Source organism: Amphiura filiformis, chromosome 10 (genome assembly GCF_039555335.1).
Source record: "Amphiura filiformis chromosome 10, Afil_fr2py, whole genome shotgun sequence".
In the NCBI taxonomy this organism is placed as follows: domain Eukaryota; kingdom Metazoa; phylum Echinodermata; class Ophiuroidea; order Amphilepidida; family Amphiuridae; genus Amphiura; species Amphiura filiformis.
In genome coordinates this window covers 17,502,533-17,519,979 of record NC_092637.1, presented here as the reverse complement: position 1 = coordinate 17,519,979, position 17,447 = coordinate 17,502,533, and the positions used below count along the sequence as shown (strand labels likewise).

The following is a 17,447-nucleotide window of genomic DNA, read 5'->3' as shown; positions in this document are numbered from 1 at the left end:
GCTGACACCACTTTAGCGATCACTAGATTGTGATCTGAGCCCACATCAGCTGAGCAGTATGATCGGCAATTCTGGATGGTACTTAGGTTCTCCTGTTGAGTTATGACGAAGTCAATCATATTTTTGTATTTCCCACAAGGTGAAGTCCATGTTACTTTTCTACAGGCTGTATGCTGAACGTGGGTGTTACAGACTGTCAACTTGTGGAGCATGCAGAATTCCAACAGTTTCTCCCCTCTACTGTTGATCTTACCAATACCAAACTTGCCCATTGCGGGGGTCCCAGCTTTACTGTCAGAGCCTATTTTGGCATTGAAATCCCCCATCAGGATAAGTTTCTCCTTCTTATTGACTTTCTGAAGGTGATGTTGTAGCCCATCATAAAATTCATCACTCTCTGCATCACTGTGCGTAGTGGTGGGGGTGTAAACATTAATGATGTTGAGCCGTGAGTGGTGATGAGCGTGTAACAACAGCTCTCGCAAAGCTCTCACAATATTGCATGATTGTAGTGGAAATAGTGTTTGTTGTGTGTTTGTTTTTTAACCAGTGGTCTACCTAAGCATCTAGCATCTGCAGGACAACTTATATGACTCAAATGTCTACATTTAGTGAGTTTTTTAACATTTTTATGATTTTCCTCTCCCCTGAATTTGGAACTCTGGTCTACATACACAGTGCACTGCAAGTATTTCTGCATTGAGATAATCACAGCTATAAACTCCATTGACATTTTCAGCTATAGTATAGACCTTTCTTTAGGTCATCATCACTTGGGCAATCATGCAGTCATAAGCCTCTTCAAGGACTTTGATTTGTTATCATCATGGTACTTATATTAATTCAACTCATCCTCATCAGTGGACTTTGTATATCAAATGGAACTGATAGTGATAATCATCATGTCATATGCCCTATGGCATACAAAAGCATTCAAGTTTATAGACCTTGGCTAATAACTGAAACCCGTTATGTTGGCAAAAGAATTAACATCTACCATAACTCCACAGCTACATTTCGATATCGCCTACTGATTGCTGGCGATGTGAATCCAAATCCTGGCCCACATTTTGATAATAGTGAACTATTTATCCCCCCTTGTACTGCAACATCTGATCAAAGCAAGCTTCCTATTAAATACACTAGGGAAGCCCTCTTGAGTTTCAACACATCCCATCTCCGTATGTCAACTGAAGACTGGCAGAGGGTGAAAGAACTGAAATTAAATGCCACACGTCTCACCCGTAGGAAGAATCGTAATCGTGAAAACCGTAACATCAGAGCCTCATCAAGTGAGCCTACATATGATCATGACGACTTAAGTGAACATGTTTCAAATAATAATCATGAAGCATCAAATCAGATTTACAAACTTTAATTGATACTGACAGTTATAATCATTTTCGCACAAAAGGCTTTCACTGCATCCACCTAAATGCAAGATCCATGTCTCCCAAAATGTCTGAAATCAAACTTTTGGCCTCTGAAATCAAGCCCAGCATTTTTGCCATCAGTGAGAGCTGGCTTGATGACTCAATTAGCAACTGCGAAATTGAGATTCCAGGTTTTTCTGTGATTCGAAATGATCGCAACAGAGATGGTGGTGGGGTCTGCATTTATGTGAATTCCAGTCTTGCTTTTAATGAAAGAACTGACCTCAAAGACTCTAAACTTGAAGCAATATGGGTTGAAATTCTTTTCCCCAAGTCTAAACCTGTTATCATAGGTGTTTGTCACAGACACATTCTGAATTTGACTTTACTGATAGGTTGGATAATGTCATAACTAAAATTCCAAATGATAACGATGTTATTATTCTTGGTGATATGAACATGTGCAGTATTCGTTTTGATTCCTATTATAAGAAATATCAAGAAATGCTCAGCCAATCTGGTTTTAAACAGCTGATTTTTACACCTACTAGAGTTACTGCTACTTCTAAATCAGCAATTGATCATGTGATATGTAATAACATGCAAAAAATCAAGAAATATGGTGTTATCAAGTATGGTGTCAGTGATCATTATATAACCTATTGCACAAGGAGTAGTATGAAACAAAAGTCATTTTCTCACAAATGTATTCAAATCCGTTCTACAAGGAAGTACAATAAGGACAGTTTTGTTGAAATTTTAAACAATGAGAATTGGTCTTCGGTTTACAACTGTACCAATGTTGATGAGGCATGGATGTCTTTCTGTGATCTATTCACCACTATCCTTGACTCTGTGGCTCCTCTTAAAGAGATTAGAATAAAAAATCATTCTGAGCCCTGGATCACAGCTGAAATTCTTGAGAGTATTCGGGAACGGGATAGTTGGTTGCGTAGATCACGGAGAGACAAACATGACCCTGAACAGTACAATATGTACCGTATGTTGCGTAATAAATTACACAATGACATCAAAAATGCAAAACGAAATTATATTGTTGATAAACTTGAGGAAAACAAGGATAATCCAAAGCAATTGTGAAAACAACTTAAAACCCTTGGGTATCAAAAGAGTACTAAGGAATCTAACGGTATTGTTTTAGATGTTGAGGGTGAAAAGCTTTTTGACAAAAGAGATGTTGCGGATCATTTCAATCATTTTTTTACTGAAATTGCTTCAAATCTGGTTGGTAAACTTCCCAAGCAATCTACTTTTGATTATAGTGTTGATACAGACACATTTAAAGATTTTTATAAGAATGTTCCAGCTGACTCCTTTGAACTTCAAGAGGTTTGAGAGGAGTTTATTTTTGAGGAATTAAACAGTCTTAATACAAGCAAGAGCACTGGACTTGACAACCTTCCAGCCCGTTTTATCAAAGATGCGGCAGAGGCTATTAAAGGGCCAATCACTTTCATTGTCAACCTTTCTCTTCAGTCCGGCATTGGTCCAACTCAAATGAAATTGGCAAAAGTCATCCCTCTCTACAAAAAGAAGAGTAGGCTGGATGCAGGTAATTATAGACCTGTTAGCATTCTCCCAGTTGTCTCCAAAATTTTAGAAAAGGCTGTCTTTTTCCAATTGAACAAATTCCTGGTTGAAAATAAACTTCTTTATGAATTCCAATCTGGCTTCAGAGGATCATACTCAACTGACACTTGCCTCATTCACCTTCAAGATCATATCAGAAAGAAAACTGCTGCTGGCTTCTATACTGGGATGGTTTTATTAGATATCCAGAAGGCATTTGACAGTGTTGACCATAACATCTTGTGTAACAAACTGTCTGCCATGGGTGTTAAGTCCACAGCCTGGTTTGAATCATATCTTTGTGATCGTAAACAAATTGTTCAAATTAATGGGGTTGAGTCTGATCCTCTTGTCATAACATGCGGAGTTCCCCAAGGCAGTATTTTAGGTCCTCTTTTATTCCTATGCTATGTTAATGACATGTCCACTTCTATTAATTGTATTATGTTGCAGTATGCTGATGATAGTGCTTTGATATATTCCGACAAAGATCCAGAGAGAATCAGTCATGTTCTTCGTGATAACTTGGAGAGCTGCAATAAATGGCTTATAGAAAATAATCTCTCTCTGCACACAGGCAAAACTGAACTGATTCTCTTTGGATCGAAGCGTAAGGTCAATAATGTTTCTGATTTTTCTATCATTCTTAACAATGGTCAAATAATTAAGTCTAAGCATACTGTTGTTTATCTTGGTCTAGAACTTAATCAGTTTCTTGATGGTGAGGAAATTGCAACCAAAATTGTGAAACAAGTTAATTCTCGTTTGAAATTCCTCTACAGACAAGCAAATTTTTTAATAAAAAAGTGAAGAAAATGGTCTGCTCAGCTCTTGTTTTGTGCCTGTTTGATTATTCTATTTCCTCCTGGTATTGTGCCATTTCTAAATATCATTCGATCAGATTGCAGCGAGCTCAGAACAAAGTTATCAGATTTATTCTGGGCAAAGATCACATGTATCATATTAATAAAGCTGACTTTCAGGATTTAGGCATTTCAAATATCAGGACAAGGGCTGAGCAGCTCCGTTTGAACCATGTTTTTAATATTTTTCATGATGTTTGCCCAAGCTATATGAAAGAAAACTTTGTCAAATTATCTCATCTTCATCGTTATAACACTAGGGGTAGCAATTTTAACTTCCAAGTTCAAAAATCAAAACAGCAGATTCTGCTTCCTTTTTTTACAATGCAATCCATGATTGGAACAAACTTCCTGAAAATGTCAAATTGTGCAATATAAAATCAAGGTTTAAAAAGATGCTAAAATTATCCTCTTAGACCACATGGTTATATAGTTTTAAATATTGTAATTTAGGTGTTTCATGTTTTAAATAGTTGTAATATATATATATTTTCATTGTTAGTTATAAGGACCCCTTTGGAAATAAGTCGCTGACTTTAAGGGATATCCTTGGCATATTATCGTGTCAATTTTTATGTTTTAATTTGTATTTTATAATAATTATGTTTTTGTATATATGTTCTGTGCAATATGTTATTTGACTCTTACGATGATATGCTTAATAAACTCAAATCAAATATTCCTTCCTTCATTTTGAACTTTGCTGTTAGGATTCTGAAAGAGACAGATTCATAGCTGACAAGGCATTCAAGGAGTGGCTGTGATATTAGAAGCCCAACACCTTCTCTTCCAATGCCATCTTTCCTACCTGCTAAAAGGGTGGTGTATTCATCTTTGTTGAGGAGTGTCTCGGATTCTGTCAGGTGTGTTTCGCAGAGTCCAAGGATGTCAAGACCAAATCTTCTAACCTCATCAAGGAGGATTTCCCAATGACCTTCCGTCCTAAGCGTCCTGACATTCAAGGTTCCTATATTAATACCACTGGAGCTCCTTTTCTTTGTAGGTTCCTCCACAGCAGTCTTTGTCACTATTGGCTTACAAAGAAATGTATTTGTCACAGTGCGGCTCCTTGTATTTGAGGCCTGCTCAGCTGTGGCTTTTGTCACATTTTGGCATTTTGTCAACTTCCGGCTACTTACGCTGATCCTTGTTGTCTTCCTTGTTTCTTCCTCTGGCTGTACCTGTGGAATTGGCAACCAATCATCCGGCGGATTCTTAGCACCCCTGCCGCTCTGTTGCCGACGAGCAGCCACCGGAACTCCGGCCTTAACGGGGGGTCGACTTTCATGGTAGGATTTTACTCGTAAGAGTGTTGACCTGCTTTACATACTGGGCACATACTATACACGTGGGGCCCCTATGGGTTTGTTCGGTTTTCCTTCCTGTAAGCAATATTCTATAGCCTTCCAGACTGCTCCAGCAACCTTTCAGGCCATAGGCTATTGCCCCCAGAGCCCCCGTCTGTTAACTATGCCGCAAGGCAAAGCCGTAACAGGTGATCCGCGATTGACATGCAATCTTCGAGAACGTGGGGTTGGTAACTACAGAGAGGCGATTAGGAACAGGAGGACTGATGGAATTGCCTCCTGCGTCTACAACCTTAAGTATAGTAAGAATAGCAAATCAAAGCAAAGCAACGGGTAAGCAGCATGCAGGAGAAAGGCAAGGGCATGCAGGGAGAAAGAGGGGTTAGGTAAGGAGAGCAAAGCAAAGGTTGGAAGTGCGCATCATGCAGCCATTTACCACCCTAACCGTCCAATTATCATCAACTTGTACCTTTTACTGTAAATATATTTATTTTCCAAACAAATATATCATCCATTCAGATTCAAAGCAACTTTATGTTCTATTCGTTGTACTTTATTACCGCACATAATATTTTTAACTTTGTTTAATTGTAGTAGTTTCAAAAATAGTTTGGTGTATTACTTTGTATCCTTGTGATTTGCAACTTTATGCACATATGCAACATTCCCATCAAAACATAAAATTATTTGTTCCTTTATACAGTATGTTACATGTTTTCCAATCAATGTATCTATTATCTAATGTCATTATACCGAAGAATAACAAGATTCGCATAAACAACCTCTCTCATCAATTGCATTTTCTGTTTACATTTTTATTTTTCTCTCTCTCTCTATATATATATATATATCATCGTGATACTGTTTCTTGTATAACTGTACATTCCATCCACCCTCCTCCCCCCCCCCCCGGTTCCGCCGCCGATGACAGAATGAGGAATGTATATTGTATCCAAAATAATTAGGAAGCTAGAAATCTAACCACAGAGACCGCTCTGTGGACAAAAACTCCATTATCATTATTCATTGTTCTTTTTTTCTTTAAGCTGAGACAGTGGTGCATTTTTCCAGGTCGCACTCTTTGTTAATCATTCACTTATAATTCTTGTTCCACTGGACGAATCAGAATATCGTGAACCTGAAATAATACCACACAAAAATACGAATTTACTTAACATTTAAATCACAGTGGCGTAACTCCTATGCGCTCTGGGGGCCGAGCCTCCGGGCACCCGGGCTAAGGGGGCACTCAGGCCTGGATATCATTTCGACACGATAATACTTTGTTATATGACAGAAGTGGAAACCTTATCCACCATGCATAGCATTACTCTTCATTTGGGTGCCCCCATCCGGTACCCCTAATAAGCTTCAACACAAAATATTCGCGCGCTCCGCGGGAATTACAACATGAATGTAATTTGAAAAATTAACTTGATTATACCAAATTAGTGGTATTTTAGATATATTTTCGTGCCCATCCCCCCCGGCAATTGTTATAGGAAGAGGGTGTATTTGAATCTTGCGCCAGGGTGCCAAAACCGCCTAGCTACGTCACTGCCGCTAGTGGCGAATGATCAAAAGTTAAGACATTGGCGAAGACGAAAACTTTTTTTATTAACATGAAATTCATTGAAAAATGAAATAAATTTGATCTGAAACACTATTTGCATTCGGATGGTATGTATGGCTTTCAATGCCAACATTGATTAGCTCTGCACCATGCACACCCTTGGTGAGGGGCACCCGATCTACTTTCGCCCTGGGCACCCTGACCCAAAGTTACGCCACTGTTAAATCATGTTAGATAATACTTAATATACATGATATAAAATTCATTTCGGGTTTTGGAAAACTAATAGTGGTAATATCGTCATCAATGTGTATTGTGTTGAGTGAGTGGGGTGTGTGAGGGTGAATGTGGGGGTGAACAGGGGCGTATGTGCTTGCTGGCAAGCGCAGATGTTTTTTGTAAAACTTTCCAACCGCGGACGTTACTGCAAATTGGCGAGTGGGTGCGTATGGGGTGGTGGGGAATGTGTGTGGGATTTGCTCATATAGTTTGATTTCTATTTGACCCAAATTAAAAGTTGTGATTTATTTTCTTAGGTATCGGTTTTACACGCCTATCGTATTTTAACATTTTAATAAGGTCCAAATCACATACTACAGGAATAAACAGAATCTCACCTGTACATGAGGTGGTGCTTGTAGGGCGTAAACCACTGCGTCCACAATATCATCTGCTTGGAGACCGCTCTGTAAACAAGCAAATGTCGAGGGTGAATAGTGCAAGTTAACCATAGCTGCCAGGTGTAAAAGTTTTAGATACAATATAGAATACGAAAACTACCAACTTTTGAAAGGGCAGCTATTGCAAAAAAAGGTATTATCCCTCAATATGAGACCTATAAAGTAAATAAAGACAGTAGTGGAAGAAGTGTAAAAATTCCCCCTTAGTTTTCGGTGAATCCCATAATCCTTTGCGTTAGAACCCCTGATGTCGTCACCTGACGTCACGCCGATACATCGTTTAGCGAACATCGTTACTGCGAATTACAATGTCATGAAATGCACAGTAACGATGTGCGCATCGGCGTGGCGACATCAGGGGTCCATTGAACGCAAATCTTGTGGGATTTACCAAAAAGGTAAATTGCCCTTTTCGGTAAATCCCATAACCCTTTGCAGGTAGACCTCAGATGTCGTCATTTGACGTTACGCCGATGCGCACATCGTTTAGTGAGCATTGCAACTGCGAATTTCAAAATGCGCAGTAACGATGTGCGCATCGGCATGACGACATCACAGGTCTCCCGCAAAGACTTATGGGATTTACCGAAAAGGTCAATTAGTTGCAATAAAATGTAGGCCACGTGTTAAAATTAAAAGCTGTAGATTACAAGCTTGGCTCTTTTTTTCTGGTGTAATCTTCATATATTATGTCTATAAGTATATCCATCACGTTTTCAAAAGGCCGCAAAAAAGTTTGCAAAACGTTTAAAGTCGAGTAACAATAAATGTTGTAAAAAGATTTTTAAAGGTTGCCATAAAACATTACAACAGAATGAATGTTATTTAAGTGTTGACAAAAGATGTCTTAAAAACGTTTGTGAAACAAATATTTTACAATAACATTTTGACATCATTATAAAAACATGTTTTTGATATATGCTTTAAAACGTTTTCCTAATTCGACATTTAGGTTATTTTAGCGATTTATAACTTGCCAAATGAGTTTTAAAGCATTTAAAATATAAATAAATAAATAAAAATAAATAAAGAAATTTATAAAGCGCATTATGCCAGACCTCAATGCGCTGAACAGAGAACTAAACTTACTATAGTAATACATTATGCAAAAACTACAAAAGTACATATTCTATAAGGCATAATACAACCAATACAAATTAATTATAGAAAACACATTAGAAACATTATAAAGCAATTACACTTGATACGTATAATGAACAAAAGCATGATAATTATAAACAACACACTAAAATCCAAATCACTACCCGAATCCCCTGAAAATTTGAAGCCCACAGAAATCACCCCGACAGACCAAGGTAGACAACCGTTGACCAGCATATATTTTTTGTTTTCAGGGATGTTTAAAAATATGAATGTTTTTGATCTATATTTGGAAATAAATGCACCATTTTGTTCATAGTAGAATATTAAAGTGAAAAAATAGCGTTCATTATTTAAGTTTGGTCATAATTATTTTCTCTTTACCATGTTTACTCACAAGTGTTTCGTAAAATTTCTGACCCGCCTCCTGGCCGTAAGCTCGATATGCAAATTCAGTTTTGACAAGTCCCGGAGAAATGCTCTGAAATGAATGAATCAATCAATAGAATGTACCAAAAAAATAAAAATAAAACAGACATACCCAATATATTTAGCTATGAATGATCAATTGTATGTATTTTGAGCCAATTAGACGTAGTAGTGGACGAGGTAGTAGTAGTAGCAGCGCCGGGGTGATAGGTAGTAATAAGGGAGTAATAGCAATTATAGTAATAATAGTGGTCAATGGCGTTCGCAAGGGGGAACGGCCCCTCTCCCACTTTTGCCGAACATTTTTGAGCAGTCGTGTTAATCGAGATCCGTGCAACCTCCGCCCAGCGGCGTAGCTGGGATTTTTTTCCAGGGCCCCAAATCCACCAAATTTCCCACTTGGGGGGGCGTGGGCCCAAAAAGACGATTTTGCCAGGCTTATTGATAATCATTGCATATTGGTATTGCATATCGTATGGATTCCCCATCTCTCTTTCCCGGCCTCCTCTCCCCCTCTCTCTCCTCTCTTTTTCCTCTCTCTGGGGGGCCCTCATCCTCTTTTTTCAGGCAATTTTTGCCTGGGAGGCAATTGCAGCTACGCCACTGCCTCCGGCCACCCCTGCCCAAACTTTCGGAAAACTGCGCACGCCATTGATAGTAGTTGAAGTAGTTACAGTAAAAGTAGACTAATACTTACCGTGACTCTAATATGAGATTTAATTTCCCGTAATTCTTGCCGTACACCTTCTGTTAGGGCAGTCACTGCATATTTACTAGCACTATAAACATGACTAGCACTTCTAGATGTAACCTTGTGACCTAAAAAACTAGTGTATAATTTTACGATGAAAGAAAATTAACATTGTTAGGCAGGAAGAAACAAAATAAAAGGAAAACAAATAAACAAACACATATAAGCACCAAGACAAACAAACAAATGCATAGGCGTAAATCCCGGGGATGGGGGGGGTAATTTCCGCTCAATATTTTGCCAAGGGGATGGTCCATACAATCATCCCCCAATGTTGACGCCTGCCTGTTGGTTTCTGGCCAAATTATATATTTGGCCATTTTAGCCCCAAAAGTGGCCATTTTTGAGCGGGTCGCGCGAATTTATTCCACTTTTGCACCATATTCACCAGTTTAGCTTCAATATAGCAAAATTTTGTACCATAAGCTTATTCTGTCGCCAAAAGGTGCTGGATTCCCTATACTTCAAGAATTATTTTCAAACCCCGTCCCCCATGTCAAAAAGAAATCTACGACTCTGAACAAATGAGAAACCAATCAATCTCGTAGAGCATCAACATTTACATATAATGTTTTTGTCCTAAAAAAGCAGGCCATTAGAATACGGTATGGTGCAACATTGAAAAATATTTTGAATATAAAAATAATAATTATATTGTTTACATAATTATGTGATTATCACATGTTTTATCATTGGCAAAATGCTGATGTGGGTTTGAAGATAGGACTTCAAACGATGGCAAGACCAATATTACCCTTCGCACTTTACACTCCAAAGTCCTGTTTCATCTCTCTATAAACGATATATAACAGCTAAGTATGCTATACAATAAGCTTGAAATATGACCTTTGCCCCATTTGTGTAAGACCCATGCAGGTAATGAATCACCTAATACTGGGTGGACTAATTAACAGACAAATCCCAAATGATGCAACGAAAAGTAACATTGGCGCGCACATTAAAAATCTGTCAAGCCTCATGGTTGCACATTATTTCTTAACTATGGTTAATTATGTGTGTGTGCGTGTGATCTTAATTTAACGTTCGCCTGAATATAGTTTCTAAAATGGCGCTCGAATTGACGGCAAAACTTCCGGCAGGAGAAACTGGTCTATTAAATAAAATCCTAATATTAGAGGCCTACTTGCTTCCATCTTGTCGAATCAATGAAAATAAAGAACTTAAAACCTTGTTTCTTCACGGTTGTTTGATAGCATGTCAAACTGAGTCATTTTTAAGAAAAGTTGAACAATGATGGCGCTATTTATCTAAAATCTTGTTTGCATCTTTACAAGGGGTAGACACTTGTTAAATGGTATTAGAACATCAGCAAAAAGACTAACAAATGACAAGGGAATTTTCAAGAAACTTTTTATTATGAAATGTAAGGTATTTCAAATTTAAAATATATGTAAATAGCGCCTTTAATTTGCACAAAAGTGTACAGTTTATTGAATTAAAATTACAAAAAAAAACCAGAAATAGATGAATAATTTGATATAGAAACGAAAATCTATGTTAAAAATTGCTACAAAATATATGCGTATATACAGTTTATTAGTGTCATGCCTGTTGGTATTATTCAGGTCTAGAATTGAATAATAATATATAATGTTTTGTTAAAAGAAATAATAAATGATCCCATCAAACAACCGTGTCCTGTAGTGTCCTGTCAACTGAAATACGAATATTTCTTTTTCGGGCTTTTTAAATAACAGTCAAGCTGGCTCAATCAATAAGGCGTTCGACTATGGTGCGAGAGTTTGCGGGTTCCAACCCTGGTGGTAGCTAGTACGCTCACGTGAAAAAATTGAGTTAGCGTGAAATTCCCTTGGACAAAGAACTTACTGCTAGTTGTCTCGTTGAATCCCGTACGAAACTCGGGGAGCTGATCCTAGTTGCGATGGTCATTTGTGGAATGTATAGGGTGTGCTGCAAAGTCCCTGTGTTGTTGCTAAATGGTTTATGGAATGATGTGGGGCCGTAGTGGTCAGCGACAACCCGTAAAGTGTGCTGAGGCTTGTGGATCAACGACAAGGCGTTGTGCCTGTGCGTAGCGCACTATAAATCACTGCGCTTTTTTCTTTTCTTTTTTTAATTTACATAGGTCTGAAATTAATTTAAAATATGACTTGTTGTCTTAATTATAGACCTACCTATTTATATGAATGATATGTCCATCATCCACATTCCTTTCTCTCATAGACTTGACAGCTTCTCTTGTGCATACTGACAGTGCCAAAACATTGACCTAAAGAAAAGCAGCACAGTGTTACTTTTACAGCCTGTCTCAAACAAAATTGTGCAAGTGGAAAGCGCCATCTTTGGCAATTAGTAAATACTGCTCAGACATAGCAGTCCTGACTTTCAAATACCGTTTGTTTCATTCATTTTGGTTTCGGCAATCCAGAGATCTGCTTCATTAAACATAAATGTATGAAAACCCTTTTGTGCCACTTTTGAATTTTGAATAGCATGTTATATCCAAATACCTTTACAGTACAGTTAATAAAAGAACATTCATTTGTAGGATTAGAAATGATTATGTAATAATTGCTCAGTAAAATTTCTAGCGTATACGATATGCAATATTTCGTTGACACGATTTTAATTTTACAACAGAGTGTGCAATATTTGTTTGTCTTTTGACATGTCTTGAGTGATAAAGAGAACAGTATTACCATGATAAAATCACTGACATGTAAATGTATTTAATTTTAAAGCAGAATGTGAAATATTTATTTATCTTTAATCTGTTTCAAGTGGAAAAAGATAATCATTATACATGTATCATGATAAAACAGTAAAAACAATAAAACAATCTTGTACATGATTGTATTGATGTGTAATCGATGCATTCTTTTGATTTCACGAAGGAACACATGGTAAATTTGATTCTAACATTGACTTACATGTACAGCCCTCTTCCATAGTAAAAGTGGCACAATTGTGATTTTACCCTTTAGTTGTTAACTAAACATATCTTGAGCTTAAAACAAGCAAATTAAACATTACAAACGGCATTTGAAAGCTATGACTGCGCCCTTGACGTTGATGTAAGCATCATGTCACAATAGTATTTTCTAATTGCCGAAGAGGGCGCTTTTCACTTGCACAATGTTTTTGCTCTATGTGATAGCAACACCCTGTAACATGACGATGATCATAAATATTGTTGCTATATGTACGCAAATTTTTGTGTTGTGATCAAAGGTTTAAACCTCTAAATTATGTTTACTACCAACACAGATGAACTTTCATTCTAAAATATTGTTGCTGTTGTTGTTGATTTGTGTTATTGTTGTCAGGTGTTGATGTTGTTGGGTGTTAAAGTGTTAATGTTGGTGATGTTGGAGTTTGTTGTTGGTGTTTTTGTTGTTATTAGTTAGTGTTTGTTGTTGTTATTTGTTGGTTTTTCTTGTTGTTATTTGTTGGTGTTTCTTGTTGTTATTTGTTGGTGTTTCTTGTTAATATTTGTTGGTAATTGTTGTTGTTATTTGTTGGTGTTTGTTGTTGTTATTTATTCGTGTTTGTTGTTATTGTTTATTGTTGTTTGTTGTTATTTGTTGGCGTTTATTGTTATTTGTTGACGATGACGACGATGATGATGATGATTATGACGATGAGGAGGGGAGGAGGAGGGAGGAGGAGGAGGAAGATGAGGAGGGCCATAACGAAGAGGAGGAAGAGGAGGTTGATGCATGATGATGATGATGATGATGATGATGATGATGATGATGATGATGATGATAATGATGATAATGATGAATGACGACAACCTCATATATATGTTTCCAGTCCTCTGTCTTTCCATCTATGATAGATGTTGTATGATTAACGCCTGCGTTATTAACACACACATCAACTCCGCCATATTTCTCTTTGATTTCCTTGAACATAGACAGGATTTCTTTCTCTTGGGTTACATCACATTTAATGGCATGGACGGAACCAGATGCTTTGAACTTCTGCAATTCATCTCCAATCGCCTGTAATAAATAAATAAAGAAATATAATAATAAAATGAGCAAATAAATATGATAAATAGATAAACAAAATAACTTACCAAATCACCACCACTACCACAGTAGCCACTAACAGGCACGAACACCTCAAACAAAAAAGTACCAATACTACATCAACAACAACGTCGCGTACATGGACAAATGGAAAATGAATTTCATTCAATCCATCTAAATGAAAGACCATTCAAATCACAATAGTTTACGTATATACCATCTAAAACTGGAACATATTAATTGAAAACCTATCCTAGTACCAAACGGTTTTTTTCTGATTAACATTTTTATAGATATTGCAATTTTATGAATAATACAGTTAGCTTGACATTAGTGAATCAGGTGCGTACTTTCATCGAGCGGTATAGTTTAAAAAATAATCACAAGACATTTTAAAGGATTATTTCTTGATCGTAGCATGCTTCTTTTATGACATTTGTCAGTAAATATTCACGAAAAAGCCACGGGGGACATGAGGGGGCAAATGCCCCCCCCAGTCAGAACGCTTGCCCCTGCCCCCCCAGTAAACACCCAAAATTACGAAAATGTTGTCTTTTTGCGGTCATTTTACACAAAAGTTGTTGATTTTGTCCCCCCTGAAATTCACTTTACCCCTCAATGCCCCCCCCCTCCCTGGAAAAAATTAGTGGCACCGCCACTGCGAAAAAGGCTTATTCCCAAAATTTCAGTTGATTCATAGTTTGGGTTTGCCAGTTATGCATGATTAAGTGCGTTACACTGCTCCATTATAGATAATATGTTGTAATTTCTTTCTGGTGTACCAGAATGTATTGCAATTTCACGATACCTATTTTAAAAAAAGGTATAAAAATCTCAACTTTTTTTCTTTTCTTTTTTTTTTCTCAGAAAAGTAGGGGGATGATGGTGTGGATCACGTAATGCCCCTTTAAATGAAAACCTATCCGTCTAAATAACACCAACTAATTTGTTTTCTGATTAACACTTTATAAAACAAAATACTAAATTTGACTTTAGTGAACAAGGTGTATACTTTCATCGAGCTGTAGCCAGGTTTATTTGAAAATGACAACAAAAATCGAGTCATATGCACTTTCAAAGGACAGGACATATTTTATGTGACTTTTTAGCACAAAAAGAAGTCACATTGTACAAAATAATGAGAATGGAGATTAAAGCCATATTATAACATTTCCATACAAAATAGATTTAATAGGGTTTCTTTGCCATAAAATGTTAGCTTTTATTATCAGATATGTCCCCTTTTAATTTTGTGCCGAACAACTAAGGTAAAGCAAAGAAAATTGGAATTTACTAGCAGCGCCGATGTCGCCAATGTGTATCACTCCGTCGGTTGTGTTACGGTACTATCCTTTGATGTGTATATCCGTCCCGCACGCTATGTGTTATGAATTATCGTGTACGCGTTCGACTAATATTTCCATCGTAATAATAAAACGACGGTTCCAGCGTTTTATTCAAAATCTCGGATTTTGACAAAACTACAGCACCTATAGTCTTGATTTTTGCAGGGTATGTTAGTTTAATAAAGTACAATATAATCATGTAAAAACAGAATTTTGAAAAAAAATATTGAGGGCGTTCTCCTCAGCAAATGTTATAATATGGCTTTAAAGTCAGTTAAGAGTCATTTGGTTAACATGTTTATTAAATGTTATTCTTAAACGTATGACAGTGTGTAAATTATTCTCAGAAACAACAGCAGCTTGTCCTTATGATGGTGTTACGCCAAACTTACTATACCATATATTATAGGCTCTGAGATAAGAATAAGCCTACCTTGATCTTGTCAATATTTCTGGCACATCCGACGACTTTCAATCCCAACTGAGCGAATTTTTTGGCAATAGCAGCACCAATACCAGCAGATGCACCAGTCACCAGAGCCACTCTACCTACCCAACGATCTGACATTTTGCACAGTAAATTTTATCGAAAAAATCTCTCTATATATGTACACGATTATGATTTCGTACAATAGTACATGTAATGCAATGTGACACTAGCTTGTTTCTAACTTGTTTGCAATGTAGTTTGACCTGTCAAAATCCTGGATAACAGGGTCAGTGAACAATATCAATATTAACAAGAACTGTGTTTAAAAAGACAACGCCATGGATAAAGAACATGTTTCATAAACATTAGTTGCATACTGCACTTACTGTCCGTTTTCCTATACACAATACACATTGACGCGTAACCTCTACAAATAAGTATGGGTAATTGTCTAGTTAACGTCGCTGTGTGAAAAATAACCGGCCAATATTAAAAATACTCTTCTAAAATTCTAGAAAATATAGTTTTGTAACATGTCCTAAATTTTTAGCTAATTTAGATGTTTGGAAATATTCGCACTTTGGTGTTTTAGTGTATGTTAAAAATTAGGCAAGAGATATAAAGAAATATCCTATTTTTTCTCACAATGTACTCAATGTAAAAGTGTCGGGTATTAGTCTGGTTGAGTCATTCGCCAGATTTCGTTGAATAAATAAATACTTGGAGAAAGATGACTAAATAAATAAATAAATAAATAAATAAATAAATAAATAAATAAATAAATAAATAAATAAATAAATAAATAAATAAATAAATAAATAAGAACTGCCAACGTAACCAAGGACAAATGCACTCAATTTTCGGTGTTCCATGATGTTATTATTTTTCATACAGACACATCTATATACATAATTCTCACATTATTCATGCAGTTCGAGTATTGATCGTATAGTAAACGAAACCATTAACCTTTTTAAATAAATAAATAAATAAATAAATAAATAAATAAATAAATAAATAAATAAATAAATAAATATTGCCAACGTAACCAAGGACAAATGCAATCAATTACAGGTCGGTGTTCCATGATGTTATTATTTATTTATTTATTACTTATTTATAACATTTGGCACAAGGCCAGGCATATCCAATATTGAAAACACAATAAATTGAAGGGTTGCCCTTCATTTGTCATACAGACACGTCTACTTAATTATTACATTATTTATCCTGTTTTGATCGTATAATAAACGACACTATTAACCTTTATCAATTAATTATGAGTCAAGTTCACAGTCATGTCACTCCTGTACACGTAATTAACATTTTTAAATATTCTATTCTATTTCATAAGGGTATGTATATTAAATTTTCCAATTATCTTAGAACATAATTATACCGATGCCAAAAATTGATTTTTGGTTAAAAACTTTCTACGAAAATCAGCAGCTCTTGGATTGATTTTAAAAGAGCGAAATGAAAATCATTATTTTTCTCAACAACAACAACCACCTCCCATCCCCCTTTTCAGAGGGGACATAACAGAATCTTGTCAAAATGAAATGGGTAATCTTGTCAATTAATGTGTTGGATACCTTGTCAATTTGAAGAATTATTTCTTAAAAATAAAACGGAACCTATTCATTTTGATCAGATTGTCGGTTCAAAGTGATAATATACCTAATGAAAATGAACAGTATATCTCATCAAAACGAATCTCATCAATACAAATAAATAAATTCTATTAAAAATGAATAGTACGAAATTAGAGTGCATTTAAAGTTTCCAATGGCTCTAAGAATTTCGCAACATTTCTTCAGTTTCGACAGTTTTATACCCAAGTCTCTCCATAACATTGCGACTGTATCTCAAGAACTGTGCTTAGTTCAAGGTCATTCCTCCATCTAGTGGCTACTTTGCGGGAATTCCGTGTTTGTGACCAAGCACCGCCTCGGTTACGTTTGGTGTTTTCAGCGATCCAATCT

At 36.3% G+C, this 17,447-nt stretch overlaps 1 protein-coding gene across 1 annotated transcript; it reads right to left on the bottom strand.

The window, feature by feature from the left end:
* Positions 1–6,058: 6,058 nt before the first annotated feature.
* On the bottom strand, positions 6,059–15,687 carry LOC140162584 (dehydrogenase/reductase SDR family member 11-like). Its single transcript, XM_072185845.1, has 7 exons — positions 15,466–15,687; positions 13,447–13,656; positions 11,824–11,918; positions 9,614–9,743; positions 8,885–8,968; positions 7,324–7,392; positions 6,059–6,271 (listed from the first exon to the last, which is right to left on the bottom strand). The coding sequence occupies exons 1-7, from the start codon at positions 15,598–15,600 to the stop codon at positions 6,230–6,232; spliced, it is 765 nt and encodes a 254-aa protein (XP_072041946.1). The 5' UTR covers positions 15,601–15,687; the 3' UTR covers positions 6,059–6,229.
* Positions 15,688–17,447: the final 1,760 nt, after the last annotated feature.

Excerpts from the sequence above, each read along its gene's own strand:
- LOC140162584 (XM_072185845.1), bottom strand. The coding sequence starts at position 15,600 with ATGTCAGATCGTTGGGTAGGTAGAGTGGCTCTGGTGACTGGTGCATCT. Across the intron at positions 13,657-15,465 it reads GAAATATTGACAAGATCAAG|GCGATTGGAGATGAATTGCA; the intron begins GTAGGCTTATTC and ends TATTTATTACAG. Across the intron at positions 6,272-7,323 it reads AAGCACCACCTCATGTACAG|GTTCACGATATTCTGATTCG; the intron begins GTGAGATTCTGT and ends GTATTATTTCAG.